This window comes from Dama dama, chromosome 18, assembly GCF_033118175.1.
Source record: "Dama dama isolate Ldn47 chromosome 18, ASM3311817v1, whole genome shotgun sequence".
In the NCBI taxonomy this organism is placed as follows: domain Eukaryota; kingdom Metazoa; phylum Chordata; class Mammalia; order Artiodactyla; family Cervidae; genus Dama; species Dama dama.
This window is the reverse complement of record NC_083698.1, coordinates 88,521,084-88,539,201: the sequence shown is the minus strand read 5'-3', so window position 1 is coordinate 88,539,201 and position 18,118 is coordinate 88,521,084. Positions and strand designations below refer to the sequence as shown.

General features: G+C 35.5%; 1 protein-coding gene across 2 annotated transcripts in view; it reads left to right on the top strand.

Moving 5' to 3' along the window:
• TNPO3 (transportin 3) overlaps window positions 1-18,118 on the top strand; it is a 74,567-nt gene that overhangs the window by 13,671 nt on the left and 42,778 nt on the right. For both annotated transcript variants that reach the window (XM_061165753.1, XM_061165755.1), the window contains 3 exons: window positions 10,757-10,957; window positions 11,928-12,001; window positions 13,377-13,533. In XM_061165753.1, coding sequence (XP_061021736.1) covers window positions 10,757-10,957; window positions 11,928-12,001; window positions 13,377-13,533 — 432 coding nt within the window. The remainder of the gene's footprint in view (window positions 1-10,756; window positions 10,958-11,927; window positions 12,002-13,376; window positions 13,534-18,118) is intronic.

Here is an 18,118-nt window from a genome sequence, read left to right as displayed (position 1 = left end):
CAACAATTTTTAAATCCTCCTGGAATTCAAAATAAAGGGACAAATTATGATCTCTTAATATATAGTACTGGCAGTATCATCCTGGGTAATTTTTCACTGACAGTTTACTTAGAAGATTGTGATATTCAAGTTTCCCAGGTTTCTTTAGAGGTCACTCTTGTCTTTTATTCTTATTCCAAAGAACAAATATTTGAAAAGAGAGGCACCATTGACCAGTGGGTGGGGCAGCATCAAGATAAATAAGGATGCTTGAAATGAGAAGACAGTTCTTTTTTCACTTTGGTTCCACTTGACACATTTAGACAAGGAGCAGTATCAGAATTTTCTAAGACTGATTCTTCAGAATTGTCCTAGGAAATACATATAGCTGCCATCTTATTTTAGTTTAGTTAAAAAACAAAAAACTATGATAACAATAAGCGTTAGAAGATGCAGATTTTATATTTAGTTTAGTTGCCTCAGATTACCTGCTTTTCTCTCTCTTTTTTTTTTTCTATTACAGAAATACTGATAGTATTCAAAGTAAGGTAATTCTAGAAAAGATTCCCAGTTAGGGAAGACTTTTTAAGTTTTCCTTCGCTGAGATTTTCCTGAGATTCTTAAATCTTCAGATTTTGGCTAGGAAAATACTGAGCTTCATTTCATTGCTAAAGCAAAATATATATTGAAAACAAAACCAAACCAAGGCTCCATACGAGAAAGGCAAGCAGAGTTCAGCAAATGAGGACTCTGAATGAAAAACATCTCATCCTTTCACGGCCCTTGTTTTCTTTATCTGGAAAGAACTGGTTTGCTTGTTTTCTTTTGCTCTCTCACTTTCTAAACATTGTGGATTCTGTTCTTAACAGATTACTCCCAATCCAGTAAGTATCCCAGCTACCTAGCAAAAGAACAAGCTTTGTGTTGGGGAGGTCAAAGAGATGTTATAGATTTATGAGATTATAGTATCTTGTCATTTGCTTCATATTTAGTCATTTAATATGTGCGTGTATGCTTTATGTCGAACAGTTTATGACCCTGTGTGCCATAGCCTGCCAGGCCCTTCTAACCATGGGATTTTTCAGGCAAGAGGGCTGAAGTGGGCTGCCATTTCCTACTCCACGGGATCTTCCTGACCCAGGGATTGAAACTTGCATCTTCTGCATTGGCAGGGATTCTTTACCACTGAGCCACTTGGGAAGCCCCTGATTTAATATATATTTCTTTATATTGCTCTATGGCTAGGGAATTTTTGAAAAATGCAGAAATAATTAAGGTTGTTTTTTCCTTTCTAATCTATTAGAAAAGATGAACAAAGCCCAAATAATTACAATATAAAGTACTACAATTGAACTGTTGCAGTCAAGGGTACCTCAGTAGTAAGGAAAAAGGATTTCTCCTCCAATATTTTTCTTTATCTCTGGCTTTCATGAGTTTGAATATGATGTATTTAGCATTTGTTTGTTTGGGAGAGTTGGGGATAGGATCATTCCCTGTTGTCCTCATCTGCAGTACAGTCTTCAGCACCTCCAGTGTCCAGTGTTCTCATTGGTGGGGCTTTCTCAGTGATTCTGTCATCCCCTATGGCATTCACGCTCTGTCTTGCATCTGGTGGGTCTTGTGCAGGATAAATTTTTTTACCCTTCCTTCAGTGGTGGGAGACCTCTGTGGTGGTGGTATTATTATAGTATGACAGGCTCAAGACCTTGTGCCTTGCCCTGTAGGGTGGAGGAGGGGTTTCTTCTGTTACCCTTGGTATAATAGCAGTGGGTCTTACTTAATGTGTGCCTTGGGGGGTGGGGTGTGTGACATGGTTTGCTGCCCCTCCGACACCAATTAAGACTTTTATTCATTAGAGGAGAAGGGTCTAGTCAGAGCTTTTTGTATCCTTTCTGCAGTTGTGGCTACTCCTGTCCTCTAGGACTGTACCAGCAAAGAGGTTTTCTCTGGTCTCCTGCTCTACCCCTGTTCTTTCTCCTGAGTATTTGGTGGAGTTGCGTGGATAAGAGCCTGTGGGTGGTGTGAATTCCCCCTGAGCCTCAGGGGTTTTATAGTTCATACTAGCCCACCCTCAGTCTTTATCCATTGTTAATAATTTTAATTGAACTTTTATTACCTGGTTGTCTGGTGTTCCACATCTCTCTTCTTTGTTCTGCCACAGTTGAACCAACACTTGTCTTCTGTCTCCTTGGAGAGGTGTCTTTAATTTTTAGTTTACTTGCTTCTCCTGGGACCTGAGCTTCCTGATCATTTAAGAAAAGTTACTATGTCATTTGATTTTATTTATTTTTAGCTGGAAAGCAGTATTCTTTTCAACTTTCTACATCTTAGGTAGATGTTGAATTCCACTCAGGCATATAGATTCATTTATTTTAAACCCCACAAGATATTGTTGTTTTATATAGTCAGTGTTCACAGATATTTACTCACATACTTAGCCTTTCCATTATTATTATTCATTGCTTCCTAATTTCCATGTTTCAATCCAGAATTATTTTCTTTCTGCTTGAAGAACACCCTTTAGTTTTAGTATTTTCTTCTTTCTTCTATTAGTAATGAATTCTTTCCTGTCTTTTTATTTTTTCTTTTAGTCTCAAAGTGTCTAAATTTTGTTGCATTTTAGAAGGAGTCTTTTGCTGGGTATAAGTAACCAACTGACAATTATTTTCTTTCAGTACTTTGAAGATACTTGATTCCCATTTTTTATGTTAGCAAGTCAGCTATCGGTCTAATTAACTGTTCCTTTAAAGGTAATACATATCTTTTTCTCTGGCCTTTAAGATTTTCCTCTTTGTCTTTAGCAGTTTTTTAGCAGTGTTATTTGATGTGCTTAGGTCTGGTTTTTCTGTCCTTAGGGTTTACAGAGCTTCTTAAACTGTGGCTTGCTGTCTTTTATCAGTTCGGAAATTCCTCAGCCATTATCTTTAAATAGTGCCGCCCCCCCCTTTTTTTGTTTTTCTTCTGAGGTTTCAGTTATATGTTTGTTAGATTTTTTTCACTTATATCCCATATGTCACTTACATTCTTCCCCTTCTTTACCTTCTATCCTTTTTTGAATTTTTACTTCAGGTCTTGTTTTTCTATGACCTATTTTCTAGCATAGTAATCTTTTTTTCTGTTGTCTAATTTGCTGTTTAACCCTTTCAATTGGATCCTAATTTCAGTTAACATATTTTTCAATTCTACTATTTCCCTTTGATTCTTTTTTTTTTAAGATTCTATTTCTTAATGGAAATTACAAATATCGAATTTTCTTAAATATGTTAACCAGCTACTTAATTTTTCCCAACTGTTTATTTTGAAAATTCATAACTTGAAAGAATTGTATTGTGAACACTGATTCATAATAAGCTCTCTCCTCAAACTGCCTGTTCCCATTTGCTTTTTCTCTGTTTCTTTTTCTCCCTTTTGGAATCTTTCAGAAGTAAATCGCAGATTTTATAATTCTGTATCCCTAAACACTTTTGCATCTTGTTTGTAAGAACAAAGACATTCTACTAAACTAAAATCATTGTCACATTAAAGAAATTGAACATTGATCTACAATTATGTTATCAAATACATAATCCATATTCAAATTTCCTAGTTATTTGACAGATTCTTTGCTTTTTAAACATTTTATTTTCCCTAATCCAGGATCCACTGAAGGATAATGCATTGTTTTTAGTTGTTATATCACTTTAATTTCCTGTTTTTTTAAAAATGATAGTGATATTAAAAAACAAATTCAGGCCCATTTTGTCTTTGTTCTTAATATGACCCACTCACTATTTTGTCTCATTGTTTTCCCATGATAGTGTTTAGCTTAAGCAGTTTTTGGAAGAATCCTGTGTGAATGAAAAATTGTTGTTTTCAGCAGTGAAAGTGAATCACATTGACTCACTTAAAATCTGTTTGTCTCATTACTGGTGATACTAAATTTTATCATTTTGATTGAGATATCACAGTTATTTTAGTTCTCATTTGATAATTCTGTTATCTAGCTAAGTTATTTTCTATTGTCTGTTTCCACCCCCAACCCCCTCTTTTGCTTTTATTTGATAAATAACTGGATATATTTATGAAAAGTTGAGATAATCAGTGATGTTTTTCTCCTGAGGTAATTTCTTTTGTTTCTGACGGGATTTTATCATAGGTCCAGATTCCTTTAGTCTAAAAAGCCCTTAGATTTTGATAGGGATTGCATTGAATCTTCCCTGTAGTTCAGATGGTAAAGTATCTGCTTAGAGTACAGGAGACCTGCGTTCGATCCCTGGGTCAGGAAGATCCTCTGGAGAAGGGAATGGCAATCCAGTCCAGTGTTCTTGCCTGGAGAATCCCATGGACAGAGGAGCCTGGAGGGCTACAGTCGTGGGGTTGCAAAGAGTCACTCATGACTGAGCGACTGACACTGCTGCCGCTGCACTGAACCTTAGGGAGCTTTGGCTAGTTTTAACAACTTAGGAAGTCTTCATTTATTAGTGTCTTCTTTAATTTCCTTCACAAATATTTTGTAGTTTTCAGTGTAACAACTTGCTTTATTTCTGAATATTTTGTTCTTTTTGGAAGCTCTTGTATATGTGGTTGTTTTCTTAATTTCCTCTGCAGCTTATTTATTGTCAGTATTAAAAACAACTGATTTAGGGGTGTTGACTTTGTATTTTGCAACTTTGCTGAATTTCTTTATTATTTTTAATAGGTTTGTGGGGAATCTTGAGTATTATCTACATAAAAGATCATGTCATATGTTAGCAATGATCGTTTTACCTCTTGTCATCCAGTTGGAATGCCTTTTGTTTGATTTTCTTGCCTAACAGCTCTGGCTAAGAACTTCCGGTACTGTGATGAATAGAAGTGGGCATCTTTTTTTTGTCTCTGAGTTTTTTAAAGTTTTTTTTAAGAGTTTTGAGAAGTTTTCAGTCTTTGAACATCAAAATGATGTTCATTGTGGGTTTTTCATATGTAGTCTTTATTATGTTGTGACAGTTTCCTTCTTTAATATACTGTTGAATTCGGTTTGCTACTATTTTTTTCTTTTTTTGCATCAGTATTCCTAAGGGGTATTATTGATTTGTAAGGGTTCCTTTTTTTTCCCTTGTTGTATCTTTGTCTGGCTTTGGTATCAAGGTAATGGTGGCCTCATAGAATGAATTGGGAAGTGTTTCCTCTCTTTTTCAGTTTTTGGAGTGAATTTGAGAACGATTGGTGTTAATTCTTTAAATGTTTGGTAGAATTTACCAATAAAGTCATCTGGGCTTTTCTTTGTTGGAAAGTTTAGATTACTGATTCATTCTGTTCACCGATTATAGTAATATAGTCTATACAGATTTTCTGTTTCTTCTTGATTCAGTCTTGGTACATTGTATATTTCTAGGAATTTGTCCATTTCATCTGGATTATCCAGCTTGTTAGTGTACAGTTCATAGTATTTCTTATACTCTTTTTTATTCCTGTAAAATTAGTAGTAATGTCTTTACCTTCATTTCATTTCTTTTTTCTTAGTTAAAATCTAGCTAAAGGTCTTCCCAGGTGGCTCAGACAGTAAAAAATTCACCTGTAATGCAGGAGACCTGGGTTTGATCTCTTGGTCTGAATGATCCCCTGGAGAAGGGAATGGCTACCCACTCCAATGTTCTTGCCTGGAAAATTCCATGGACAGAGGAGCCTGGCAGGCTACAGTCCATGGGATCGCAGAGTTGGGCATGACTGAGTAACTAACACTTTCAAAGGTTTGTCAATTTTGTTAATCTTTTTCAAGAATCAAATCATGGTTTTTCTGTGTTCTATTTTATTTGTCTTTGTTCTAATCTTTATTATTTCTTTCCCTATTCTAACTTTGGGCTTAGTTTTTTCTTTTTCCTTTTTTTCTAGTTCTTAAGATATAAAGTTAGGTTGTTGATTTGCGATATATTATTTTCATTTAAGTGTATATGTATAGCTATGAATTTCCCTTTTAGCACTGTTTTCACTCCATCTTGGATGTAAGTTTTGGTATGTTGTATTTCCATTTTCATTTGTCAAGCTGTCTTAATTTCCCTTCTTTGACCCATTGGTAGTTTAATAATTGATACTTAAGTTTTTTCGTGTTTGTGAATTTTCCAGTTTTCCTTTTGTTAATTTCCAGTTTCATCATTTTGCTTTATTTATTTGTTTGGTTGTGTGGCGTCTTAGTTGCCACACATGGGATCTTCGTTGCGTCATACACATCTTTGGTTGTGGCATGAGCGCTCAGTAGCTGCAGCTTGCTGGCTCTGCAGCGCAGAGTCAGTAGTTGTGGTGCACAGGCTTAGTTGCCTGGCAGCATGTGGAATCTTCCCAGACCAGGAATCAAACCTATATCCCCTGCATTGGCAGATGAATTCTTAAACATTGGACCATCAAGGAAGTTCCCTTTTAACATTTATTAAGACTGATTTTGTGGCCTAACATTTGGTTTATCTTGGAGAAATTTTAGCCTTTTTGAGATATATTTCCTGTTTCCTGTACTGGCCCCAACTGAAAATCCAGACTATTTCCCAGTCCTCTTCCTTGGTGAGCTCTGAATTCCACTTTTTATCTCCCCATTCTTGTGAGATTCCCTAAAACTCTTCAGCTTCTTAAGCCTCTTGTCTTCCATTTCAAATATATAAATGCCTTGAGGGGAAGAGGTAGAGCCAAATGCTAAGCTGAACTTTCCTCTTTCTTGTCTCTGGAATCTGTAGCTCATGTTCTAGGTGTTTTGGTAGTTCTGATGTCTTCAAACTAGTTCTTTTGATATTTAATTCATTTTTTCTATTTATTTTTGGCTGGAAAATTGGTGTAAAGCCAGCTAGTATGGTAAAACCAATGTTGAGATACTTGATGAGTGCTATGAACGTTATAGCTTCACATTGTTTAGGGAGGATGTAGTGCATGAAACTAACTCCTATATACTAAGAAGCTTCACTATGCTTTCCAAAAAAATGTGATTTAAATTTTTACAAAAAGAATTTTATGATAACACCTGCATCTTCATTTTTTAAATGTATATCTTGGGGATACCTTATATTGGGGCTGCAAATTCATATTTATTCTTAAAGACAGTTCGAAGGACATGTTAAATAATATTCAAACATCATCAGTGGTGCTTGAAAAAGAAATCTTTGCATCCGCACACCCAAGTTAACAGTTCTGCAGAGGGCCATAGCTGTTTTGTTTTGTTTTGTTTTGTCTTTTGGTTCTGCCCTTCATTTTTGAGATCTCTATTTTTAAGGAGATAAGGGTATTTGTCAGAAATACAGATAAGATTTATATAGAAATACAGATAAATATTAATAAGAATGATATGATTGATTTTTTTTGCTAGTTTCTGCCTTTTAAATTAAAATACAACATGACACTGCACCATCAATGCACTTTTCCACAAGGATTCTAACCTGGTGGGGTTGACAGATTTCACTAGAGAGAAAGACTTCATACTAGTTTAATTTAATAAGCAGTACTGAGTTTTGTTCTGTTTTGTTTCTTAAACACAGATATAGGAAAACCATACAAAGCAAGTGTATAACTTGTTGAATTGAGGTAGATGTTTTGAGTGACTTTTAATCTTCTTTCTTTCCCTGTTCTGTAGAGGAATCTGGGTCATTTGACCTCTTGAGTTTCCCTACAATCTTGATTTTGTTTATTACGTAGTTAGGATGCAGTTTACTTTCTTGTGTATTTCCTGCAGATTGCCACCTGGATCCTGAGGCTTAATGAGATGCAGGTTTGTTCCTCTGTCCTTGTGGTGATCTGTTCTTTCAACAGGAAGCACATGATGTCTGATTGATTGTCTGATTGTCTTCATGATCTACTAATGTGAAACAAATTATCCCGAACTCCCAAGACCTTGTGACTTAAAACAGAAACCATTTCATTGTATCTCATACCTTTGTAGGCCATGAATGTGAGGAAACTCAAGCAGGGCTCTGTGAATGATTCTGCTCCATGAGGCTCCATTTGGTGGATGGACTCTTCTGCAGGCTCTGGGATGACTTGTTGCATGCTTGACACTCCGGTGGCAGTGGCTGCAAGACTTGACTTAGTTGGGCTTCGTGGCTTTCCATGTAGTCTTAGGCCTCTTTCCATTGTCTCTCTAGCAGAGTAGTCTGAGCTTTCTTAATAGTAAATGTTAAAGAATAAGGGCTTCCCTTGTGGCTCAGCTGGTAAAGAATCTCCCTGCAATGCAGGAGACCTAGGTTCGATCCCTGGGTTGGTGAAGATCCCCTGGGGAAGGGAAAGGCTACCCACCCCAGTATTCTGGCCTGGAGAATTCCATGGACTGTATAGTCCATGTGGTTGCAAAGAGTTGGACATGACTGAATGACTTTCACTTCAAAGAATTTAAAACCACCACAGTAACCAATGAATATTTTGGGGAGATAGTTTGTTGTATTTTATCGTTTATCGATGAATCTTGCTTGTAGCAATTATTTCTGAGGTGTTATAACGATGGTGATTTTCTGTTCCCCTCCTTTCCTTTTATTAACTAGCATTCTTCTGTTAAAAAGATGTCTTATATCCTGTAAATAACCTCTTATTTATTTAGTTGCTACTCACATCAGTATGTACTCATGGATTTTGTTTTATTTTTGAATTATCCAATAGTATCATAATTTGTTACTCCCAGGTTTTGTAGTTTAGGCTATTGAGAGCTTTTTCGGTTGGCACCTATGTCCTTTAGTGTTTTTTTTTTTTTTTGTCCTTTAGTTTTTAAAATATTTTTCTGGCCTACTTTCCTTGTAGTGATGCTATTCTGCTCATTGTTGTCCCCGCCCCCCCCCACCCCCCCCCACCCCGCCCACCCCCAATTGCTATATATATGGCATTTGAACTCAGTGGTTTCTTTTTTGTGAAATTGTTTAACTTTTAGAAGGAGGCATAGTTAAGGGGGTAGTATTTCCAACTTCATAGAGCTTCCTTTTCTGTTGTTTTCAGATGATATTTAAAGATATGGTGGTTTGATTTCTAAGACTTCCTAGTTTTGTTCCCTTCTCCTTTTTCCCCTTTGTCTCTGTTGTACTTGTTCTGTATAATATTCTTTTCACAGCAGTTTCTCCTCATTTGGGGCCTTGCCCTGACTTCAGTTTTAAGAATTGATAGAGGCTAGACTGTTCCATCTCTTTAGACCTTACATAGGCCTGTTTTACTCATTTGCTTTTGGATTGGGCAAAACCTTTTCTGTTTTCAGCTGCAGTCTTCAGATGGTTTCTCTGTGTTTTCTAGTGACTGCCTATTGAAACTTTCGGTGTTCTCTCCTCTTAGATCCATTAGATACCTTCTTGTTTCTCTCTGCTTCAGTTTTTACTAAGGTTGAAGTAGGTCTTACAGATGTCACTGGCATGTCTTCATCCACTTATGTTTTGGGGTTCTTGGAGATAACTAGATAATACCTAGTTTTGTGGTACATGTCTATAGTGTTTTGGTTTTGCTCTTTAATTGCTCTTGTTTTCATGAGGATATGGTTATTCTAAGGCTTGCTATTGGCTATTTTTTAAAATATCAATTTGAGCAAGGTATATTTTGATGGCATATTAAATCATAGATATGCTTAGGTTACTGGTTAGATAATGAATGGCTAAAAACTATGTGACTTGGAAGATTTTTTGTGACATGGTAGGGATAAAAAGTACAAAAAATTAATAAATACATTTTATCAAGAAGGAAGTTAATGTTTCATGCTTGGTTTTCGTCAACTTATTACTTGCTTAAAGCTAAGTTTTATGTCATTAAACATTGTGAGTTTTAGAGTCTCTTTTCAGTTTACTTTGGGAACTTATATAGGCCATTTCTTTGACTTTCCATTTATCTTTGGGAAGATCTTGAAGAATCGTTGTGTATTACTTGTGAAGTGCTGTCTTCATAAGAAATTAAGTAAATAAATCTATGTGATCTCTCTCTATAGTTGGCTCTGTTGTTGAATTGAGATTGAAAAAAATTTTCAGTCTGTTATTACCAGCCCATAATTACCAGCCCATTTCAGCCTGCTCCCATGAAGAGGCAGTTTGGTATAGTTTTTCAGTTGTTAATTAGTTGCTTACTTTATACTGAATGAGTTTGTTCCTAGAGTATCTTTCAAAATAAAACTTTTTTAAGTCTTACAAGTTTTTATAACTTGTAAAGAGACCAAATTTACAGAGACCAAATTCTGTGCTTTCGTTCTATTTATTATTTTCATAGATGCTCCTGTGAAAATGATTTTAGTAGCATATAAAGCACTTTGGCAGATATAAAAACATAAGAAAATTAAGTATGTGAGATAGTTTTTCTGCTGTTTTAGTCAGCAACTAAAGATTGAAATGTAGGCCTATTTAAATATGAAATACCAATATATTCTCCTATTTATGGATATATTAAGATAGCTTCCAAATACAATTCTCAGAGTGAACAAAAGCTTACTTATTTTAAATGGATAAGAGAAGAAATATCCAACTTATGGATTAGCATTGGGAGCTATACAATGACATTTTAGTTTTATTAGAAACTTTGAGACATTTTTCTTTATACTCTACCCCTGTACGCAATTAATAATTCTAATCAGCAAGGCTTAGATCTCTTTATTCAATTGATAACTTTCATGCCTTCCTAGAATCAGAAGATTTTAGGTAGTACTTTTGTTGAGCTCGGCTATAAAAATATGCAGTAGTTTGAAGTTTTGACTGAATTGGTTGGTAATTTATCTTTCAGATTTTTTTCTTTCATTATACTTTGGTCTAATAAGTTTGTATGTGTATTGAGGTTGCGTGGCATTAAGATTGTTTAGAAAAGTAGTTTTTATGACTTTTCTTTTTGTCACTTTTAGGTTCATGCATGGGAGATTTCAGACCAGTTGTTACAGATCCGGCAAGATGTAGAATCATGCTATTTTGCTGCACAGACCATGAAAATGAAGATTCAGACCTCATTTTATGAGCTCCCCACAGACTCTCATGCCTCTTTACGGGACTCATTACTAACTCATATCCAGAACTTGAAAGACTTGTCACCTGTTATTGTAACGCAGGTAAATCCTATGCGTCTCATTAGGAAAATTTGTAAAGCCATTTGGATTTATCAAGTTAATTTTGTTTAACATTGCTAGGCCATGAGAAGTGATGTTAACTTTTTAAAGACTCATTGCTGTATTCTTGAAGTGAATAGAACGTGAAAACTTTAAATCTTTGTATTTATCTTAGAATTCATTTGATATCAGACTAGCTTAAATAACAAAATTGAGGGAGGTGTTTAGGTTTTCACAGTCACGTTATGTGGGCGTGTGTGCGCACATACACACACACACTCTTGTTAGTTTGTAGGTGATAAAGTACTGTCCTGGGTCAGAGGTCTACATAGTTGTCTTTGTAAAAATCCTTTCTGGACTGATTAGCTTTTAAAAAGTCTCATGAATGAAATGGTAAACTAGAGCATCTGGCCTTTCCACCTTAGATAGGGAAATACATTACAAAGGAAAAGTGGACAACACTTCAGTGAATACATACTCACATGTATTCTCTGCCTGGCATAGAAGTGCTCTTGAAGAGGAAGGAGGCTTTTGCATAAGATTTCAAGATAAGAAATGAAAAGAGAAGGGATATGGCACTCTATTACTGAGTGAGTCAAAGGGCTGACTGTCAGTAGCTTTGGGTTTTTGACAAAGTATAAGTCCATGAAGTTCTATGGTATTGCCAAATAAAAGTAAGTATTGATATGGTCTGAGGGAAATCTACAGTCTCTTCTTTCTGACTTCTTTTTGTTATGTTTTAATTTGGTTTTTCATTTTTAAAGGTTAAATTTTAAATCCCAGCAATTTGTAGTTAGCCCAGAAGAATTTACATGATACATAGTTGTGGGGTTGAGAAGAAGAGTGGTATTGCCGTCTAAGTTGTCATATTGTTTGGAAGAAATTTAGTTTCTTTGCTTCCCAGTTAATATTGTTGGTAACTCTATTTCTGTTCATCTGTCTATTCATTTATTTAATCTCTCTCTTTACTCAGCTGGCTTTAGCAATAGCAGACCTTGCCCTACAGATGCCTTCCTGGAAGGGATGTGTACAGACATTGGTGGAAAAGTAAGTAGCTTGTTTTGACTATATGCTGGCGTTTGGAATTACCATTAACCTACACAGAGAAATTTGTTAGCAAAAGCTGGACATTTGGATTATTTCCCCCAACTTTCCAGTATTCTTGCCAGGATAATCTCCTGGACAAAGGAACTGGTGGGCTATAGTCTATGGGGTCGCAAAAAGTCAGACATGACTGAAGCGACTGAGCATGCCCAAACTTTTGGCATACATTTATTTATTAACCTTTGTTAGAGTATGAGAAAATCAGTTAAAACTTAAATACTACAGAAGCATGTCGTGTGGGACGTTAAAGACTCATATAGTTTACACACACACACACACACACACACACCCACCCCCACACACACACTCTTCTTGAATTAAGTACAAAACCTTTCGTTGTCTTGTGGATCACTCCCACTAACTGTCATATCAATGGTTTTTATAAAAATATAGTCAGAATGTTTCTTCTTACTAATTGGGATTCATTTCATGTCTATAAAAAGGACAGTATTATTTTTAGATATATGGAGCTTGCTGCTTTGAATAAAGCATTTCCTCATGATCTTGGCAAGATAATCTTGATATTTGCTTGCATTTTGGCATTTGGTTAGGAAATTATTTTTAAACAAAATGGATGTCCTTTTTACTACCAACTATAGTGTGTCATTAAAACCTTTATGTAGATAGTTTATTTTTTGTTTTAAGAAACTTTTTATTGATAATATTATGCATGTTCCTTGAAAAAATTCTAGCAGTATGGAAGCTTTCAAAGTAAAAAGCAAATACTTTCGTATCTTCCTATTCCTATATTTTATAAGTAACCACTATTAGTGACTGACTGTATAGCCCTCTAGACTTCCCTTTAAGCATTTTAAAATAAAGAGGTGCATATATGTATTAATATGTGTAAACATGTATTTTCTTCAGTTATATGCAATAATATGTTTCATATACTTTTTTCACTTAATTGTGGACATCTTATGTTATGACATAGATACTCATTGTAATGTCTATATATTCTCCATTGTATGATATCTGTAACCTTTTTTATCCTAATATGAAGGACCTTTATATTTTCCCAGTATTTTTGCTATTATTAAAAAAAAATACTTGTGCATATACATCTCTGTGTGTATGTGAGATTTTTCTGAAAGATAAATTTCTGAAAGTGGAATTGCTGGGTCATAGATTTTTATGCAAGTTGAATGTTTGATTTCTAGATGTCTTTCCAAAAGAGTGTATCAGATTTTTCTCCCCTTTAACTATAGTGAGAATTCTACTTTGTTGTCATGGGTTATTCTGATGGCTGTTTTTATCTTATGTGATTGTGTATTTTTGGGCTCTGAATAACTTATAGCTCTCCTCTTTTCTTACCTAGATATAGCAATGATGTAACTTCTCTGCCTTTTCTGCTGGAGATCCTTACAGTGTTACCTGAAGAAGTACATAGTCGTTCCTTACGAATTGGAGCTAATCGGCGTACAGAAATTATAGAAGATTTGGCCTTCTATTCTAGTACAGTAGTATCTCTATTGGTATGTTTGAAATGCTGAGTTGTTGCCTGTGTGCAAAAAGCTTTGGTGGTTATTTTATAATTCAATAGCACTATTGTAAAATAGCTTTCTTAGCAAAATTTGGCAATGATAACACTATAGTGTTTATATAACACTTTACAGTTAAAAAGTACTTGCAGAAACTATACTTTTTGAGCCTCTAAGTAATGCTCTCAGGGTGGTATTATCTCCATTTTATGAACGAGAAACAGGTTTTAGAATTACACAACTGCTAATACAGAATTTGAACTCAGGTCTTCTGATTACATATCCCTTGTTCTCCTTCCTGCTACCAGCTGTAGGCTCTTGAGTAAGGATTGTGCTCTAGGAACTGCGTATAAATTTACTTAAGGAAAGGATCCTCTCTAAGGGATAAATTGAGAGTTTTTGATAGGGTGGTGATACAGGAGGGTGGTGGTACAGGACTTTACTTGACCTTTGAATAATATCATAATTATAGAGTATACTGTTCTTAAAAAAAAAAAAGAGTTAAATGTGCTTGCATCCTTTTTGATTAGGTGGAAATTTTAATGTCCTTGACCAGGGTGGGTAAATTTATGGTCCATGGGCTATTTGTAGATGAAGTTTTACTGGGACTCAGTCATGGCTGTTCAGTTACATGTTGTCTGTGGCCATATTTGGGCTAAAACAGCAGAACTGAATAGTTTTCACAGAGACGATATGGTCTGCAAAGCCTAAAATATTTACTATCTGACCCTTCTGTGGAAAAATTTTGCTGATTCCTGAACTAATAAATGGTATTAAATTGCTTATTTAGCCCATATACCATTTTTAGGTCTTGTGTTCAGGTCAATTTTCTCGACAGTGTGGTTATAGTAGATTATTTTTCAGGAATGTATTTCAGTACTTCAGCATCATAGAACTTTTCATTTGAAAAACAAAGTTTTGTTTAAAATTGTATTCATTAGAAGTTCATTGGAAAATTACTTTTTAAAGTTAAATGTGTTTTCAACTAAGCATTTATTTTAAAGAAATCATGTAATAGAAAATTAGAAAATATAGATAATCAAGTTACATTCAAACCATCTATCACGCTGTTAATCCTTTAGTATGTATCCTCTGTGAACATGTATACAGATTTTGAAAATCCAAATGAGAATATGCTTTACCCACCCTTCTGGTGCCTGCTTTTCCAGTCCTCCAGTCTTTCCATTTTGGTTAATTTTTATATCATCTAATAAATACCTAGACCATATTCACATTTCCTGAGTTGGTCCTAACATATTTGTAGCATTTGCTAGAACCATGCCTTGTATCGCAGTCCCTCCTCTTCCTTTTTTCAAAATGACACTGATTTGTTGAGACTGGACTGACTAGTTGTTTTATAAAGCATCTTCTTACTTCCTGGATTGTCTTTGTCTTTGTGTGATTTAGTTTGTTTTTTTTGTTCTCTTTAATTCTTCTAATTGGAAGTGATATCTAAAGCAGCCCTACTCAGTAGGAATTCCTCAAGAGAATTAAGCCTTAAATGCCCTAAGGCATCTATAGTTTCTCCTATATACCATTCATAGGATGATTGAGAAAATAGATGCTCAAATCATTTTCTGCAGGACTTAATTCTTCCCCAGGAGCCTGGTAAGAAAGACTGAAAGACTTTGATGGGTTAGTTTTAAACGGTTAAATATTTTTAGCTAGAAAACAACTTATATATTTCATGCTGCAGTTTATCAGAAGATATACTTTTTGGTTGACCTTCTGTTAGTGATGCTAGGATTGACTAGATTAGAATGATGACAGTTTGATTCTTCCATTTATAAAGTTTGTTTCTCCCTTTACAATATAATGCAGTTTGTATGAATGTTAAATTCTAAGTTTATAATCCTTGTCTTAATAATTTCATCGTGGTTTGAAAAATAAAGTTTTGCTAATTCTTTCTTTCTACATATTAGCATTCTTCTGAGTTCCCACTAGACAGGCAGGATGAATCTTTAATTTTTAATTATCCTGTTTTCTGTATAAGGATTTTGTTTTAAAGATGACTTAAATGTTACTTTTCCCCCTTGACTTTCTCTTTATAGTGTATTATGGGCTCATGGGTTTCATTGACTCAGGGTCTTTGCTTAAGTTATTCTTTTGATGCTTTAAATGTTATGACTTTGGCCACTGGAGCACATCTTTATCGCCTCACAGAAAAAATAACTAGTATTCATCTAGTTACTGCTTTGCCCCAGATCAGCATATGCTGATCAATCTGTAATCCAGGCTTGATTATAAGGAACATCCCAGGAGGCCACAGGCATGGACTGAAAGGGATGAATCAATGCAAGAATAAGTGGTGTCAGAGAATCTGAGCCACCTATACCCATGTAACATCCAAATCTTCCTATACTCAACCTCTTTGTATCATTTTCATCTGTTGACAAGTCTCTGTTATGCATGCCCAATCTTAAGGCTCGGTAGTTCAGACAATACTTAGTTCATGGTGGGATGCTCAGGCCACATGATCACTTGATGTCCTGTGGATAGCCTGCTCAGGTCTTATAGCAAGCCAGAAGCTGATTTTCAAAAGACAAATAGTTACCTGCAGAAGAGTGCATAGATTTGTTCCAAAATTCTAGATATTTGCACTATGATGTTCCTATTGGTACTTCCCAGAGACTCCATACACTCATTAAATGAAGACTGTCAAGGAAGTATACTTGTGTCAATGTTTGGCTCAATCTAGTGTTATAGTCCAGCCTTCCTCAGTCTAACACCTTTCTGCATGTTTCCTAGGTTTCTTAAGACACATATAAGCAGTTTCACAGTTCTCTTGGTGTATGTTGTTTTCTCCTGTTCCCCTAGAACATTCTGAGATTTGACCTTAGTTTATGAGTGTTATTGGGGATGTTTGTGGAAGGTGTTGAAGAGATTGGGCATCTTCTTTCAAGCCCTCTGTCTCAGATGGGGTTATTACAGGGCTTTCAAGCTGAGGAAGGCTAGTCTCAGACACTGGAAGGCAGAGGCTACTTCTATTGGTAAGGGAGACTCAAAGTGACTTGGATTACCAGTTTCATTAGGGTCCAACCAGATGTCCCCATTCCAAACATCAGAAATCCACTGTTAAAAAAAGAAGTCCACTGTTTACCAGTCAATTTCAGAACTTTGACATGAGAAACTTGGTAGGACTGTAAATTCAACTGTTGTTTGTAATTCAGCCAGCCACACAATTAAATTTTGTATATGAGTTTGAGCAATATTATAAGAGCTTCATTTAGAGCTGTCATGGAAGTTTGCTAGTTCTCAGACTGTGACTTGAGCTGGGTTAACAGACCCAAGCTTGTAATTTTGTAAGCACTCAAATGACTAAAAAAATTCAGCAGCCGCTATAGTCCTTATAATCATTATTACCGCCATGATGATCAAGTGCATTTAGCTACTTGGACTTGATTTAGCACTTCATCATAATTGACGACAGGTGATATCATCATGATATCTGAAAAATATTGATATGTCCTTGTGGGACTTAATAAGGTCTATAAGTCTCCCATGTCTTTTGTCATGTTTTAGAACTTAGAGGATGAAATTAGTCCACAATCACCAAGAAAATTATATACTTGGCTGTGATAGCAGATACTAAAGACTTAGATTTTTTTTCATTTAGTTCCCCCATGTTCTCTTTAATGTTTTTATTCTATCTTTTTATCTTGTCAGTATTACACTTTGTGGTCCATTCAAATGGACTTATTCCTAAACATTGTATTGAACTTTAAAATTTTTTTAAATATTATTTTTCTTGCTCTTGAACTGAGCCTGGACTCTAATATTTTTCTCCCTTCGTTTATTCTCCATTTTGTTAATTCAAGATCAATTATTATTTGTTCTTATTCAGTCACTAAGTCCTGTCTGAGTCTTTGTAAACCCATGGACTAGAGCACACCAGGCTCCTCTGTCCTCCCCTGTTTCCTGGAGTTTGCTCAAATTCATGTCCATTGAGTCAGTGATGCTGTCTAACCTATCTTATCCTGTGCTGCCCCTTTCTCCTTTAGCCTAAACCTTTCCCAGCATCAGGGTCTTTTCCAGTGAGTCGGCTCTTCACATTAGGTGACCAAAGTGTTGAAGCTTCAGCTTCAATTTTAGTTCTTCCAGTGAATATTCAGGGTTGATTTCCTTTAGGATTGACTAGTTTGATCTTCTTGAAGTCCAAAGGACACTTGAGAGTCTTTTCCAGCACAATTTGAAAGCATCAATTCTTTGACACTCAGCCTTCTTTATGATCCAACTCTGACATCCATACATGACTACCGGAAAAACCATAGCTTTGACTGTACATGGACCTTTGTTGGCAAAGTGATGTCTCTGCTTTTTTAATACACTGTCTAGGTTTGTCATAGCTTTCTTTCCAAGGAGCAAGCGCCTTTTAATTTCCTGGTGGTAGTCACCATCTGCAGTGATTTTGGAGCCCAAGAAAATAAAATCTGTTACTGCTTCCACTCTATCCCCTTAGGTTTGCCATGAAGTGATGGGACCAGAAGCCATGATCTTAGTGCTTTGAATGTTGAGTTTCAAGCCAGCTTTTTCACTCTCCTGTTTCACCCTCATTAAGAGACTCTTTAGTTCCTCTTCA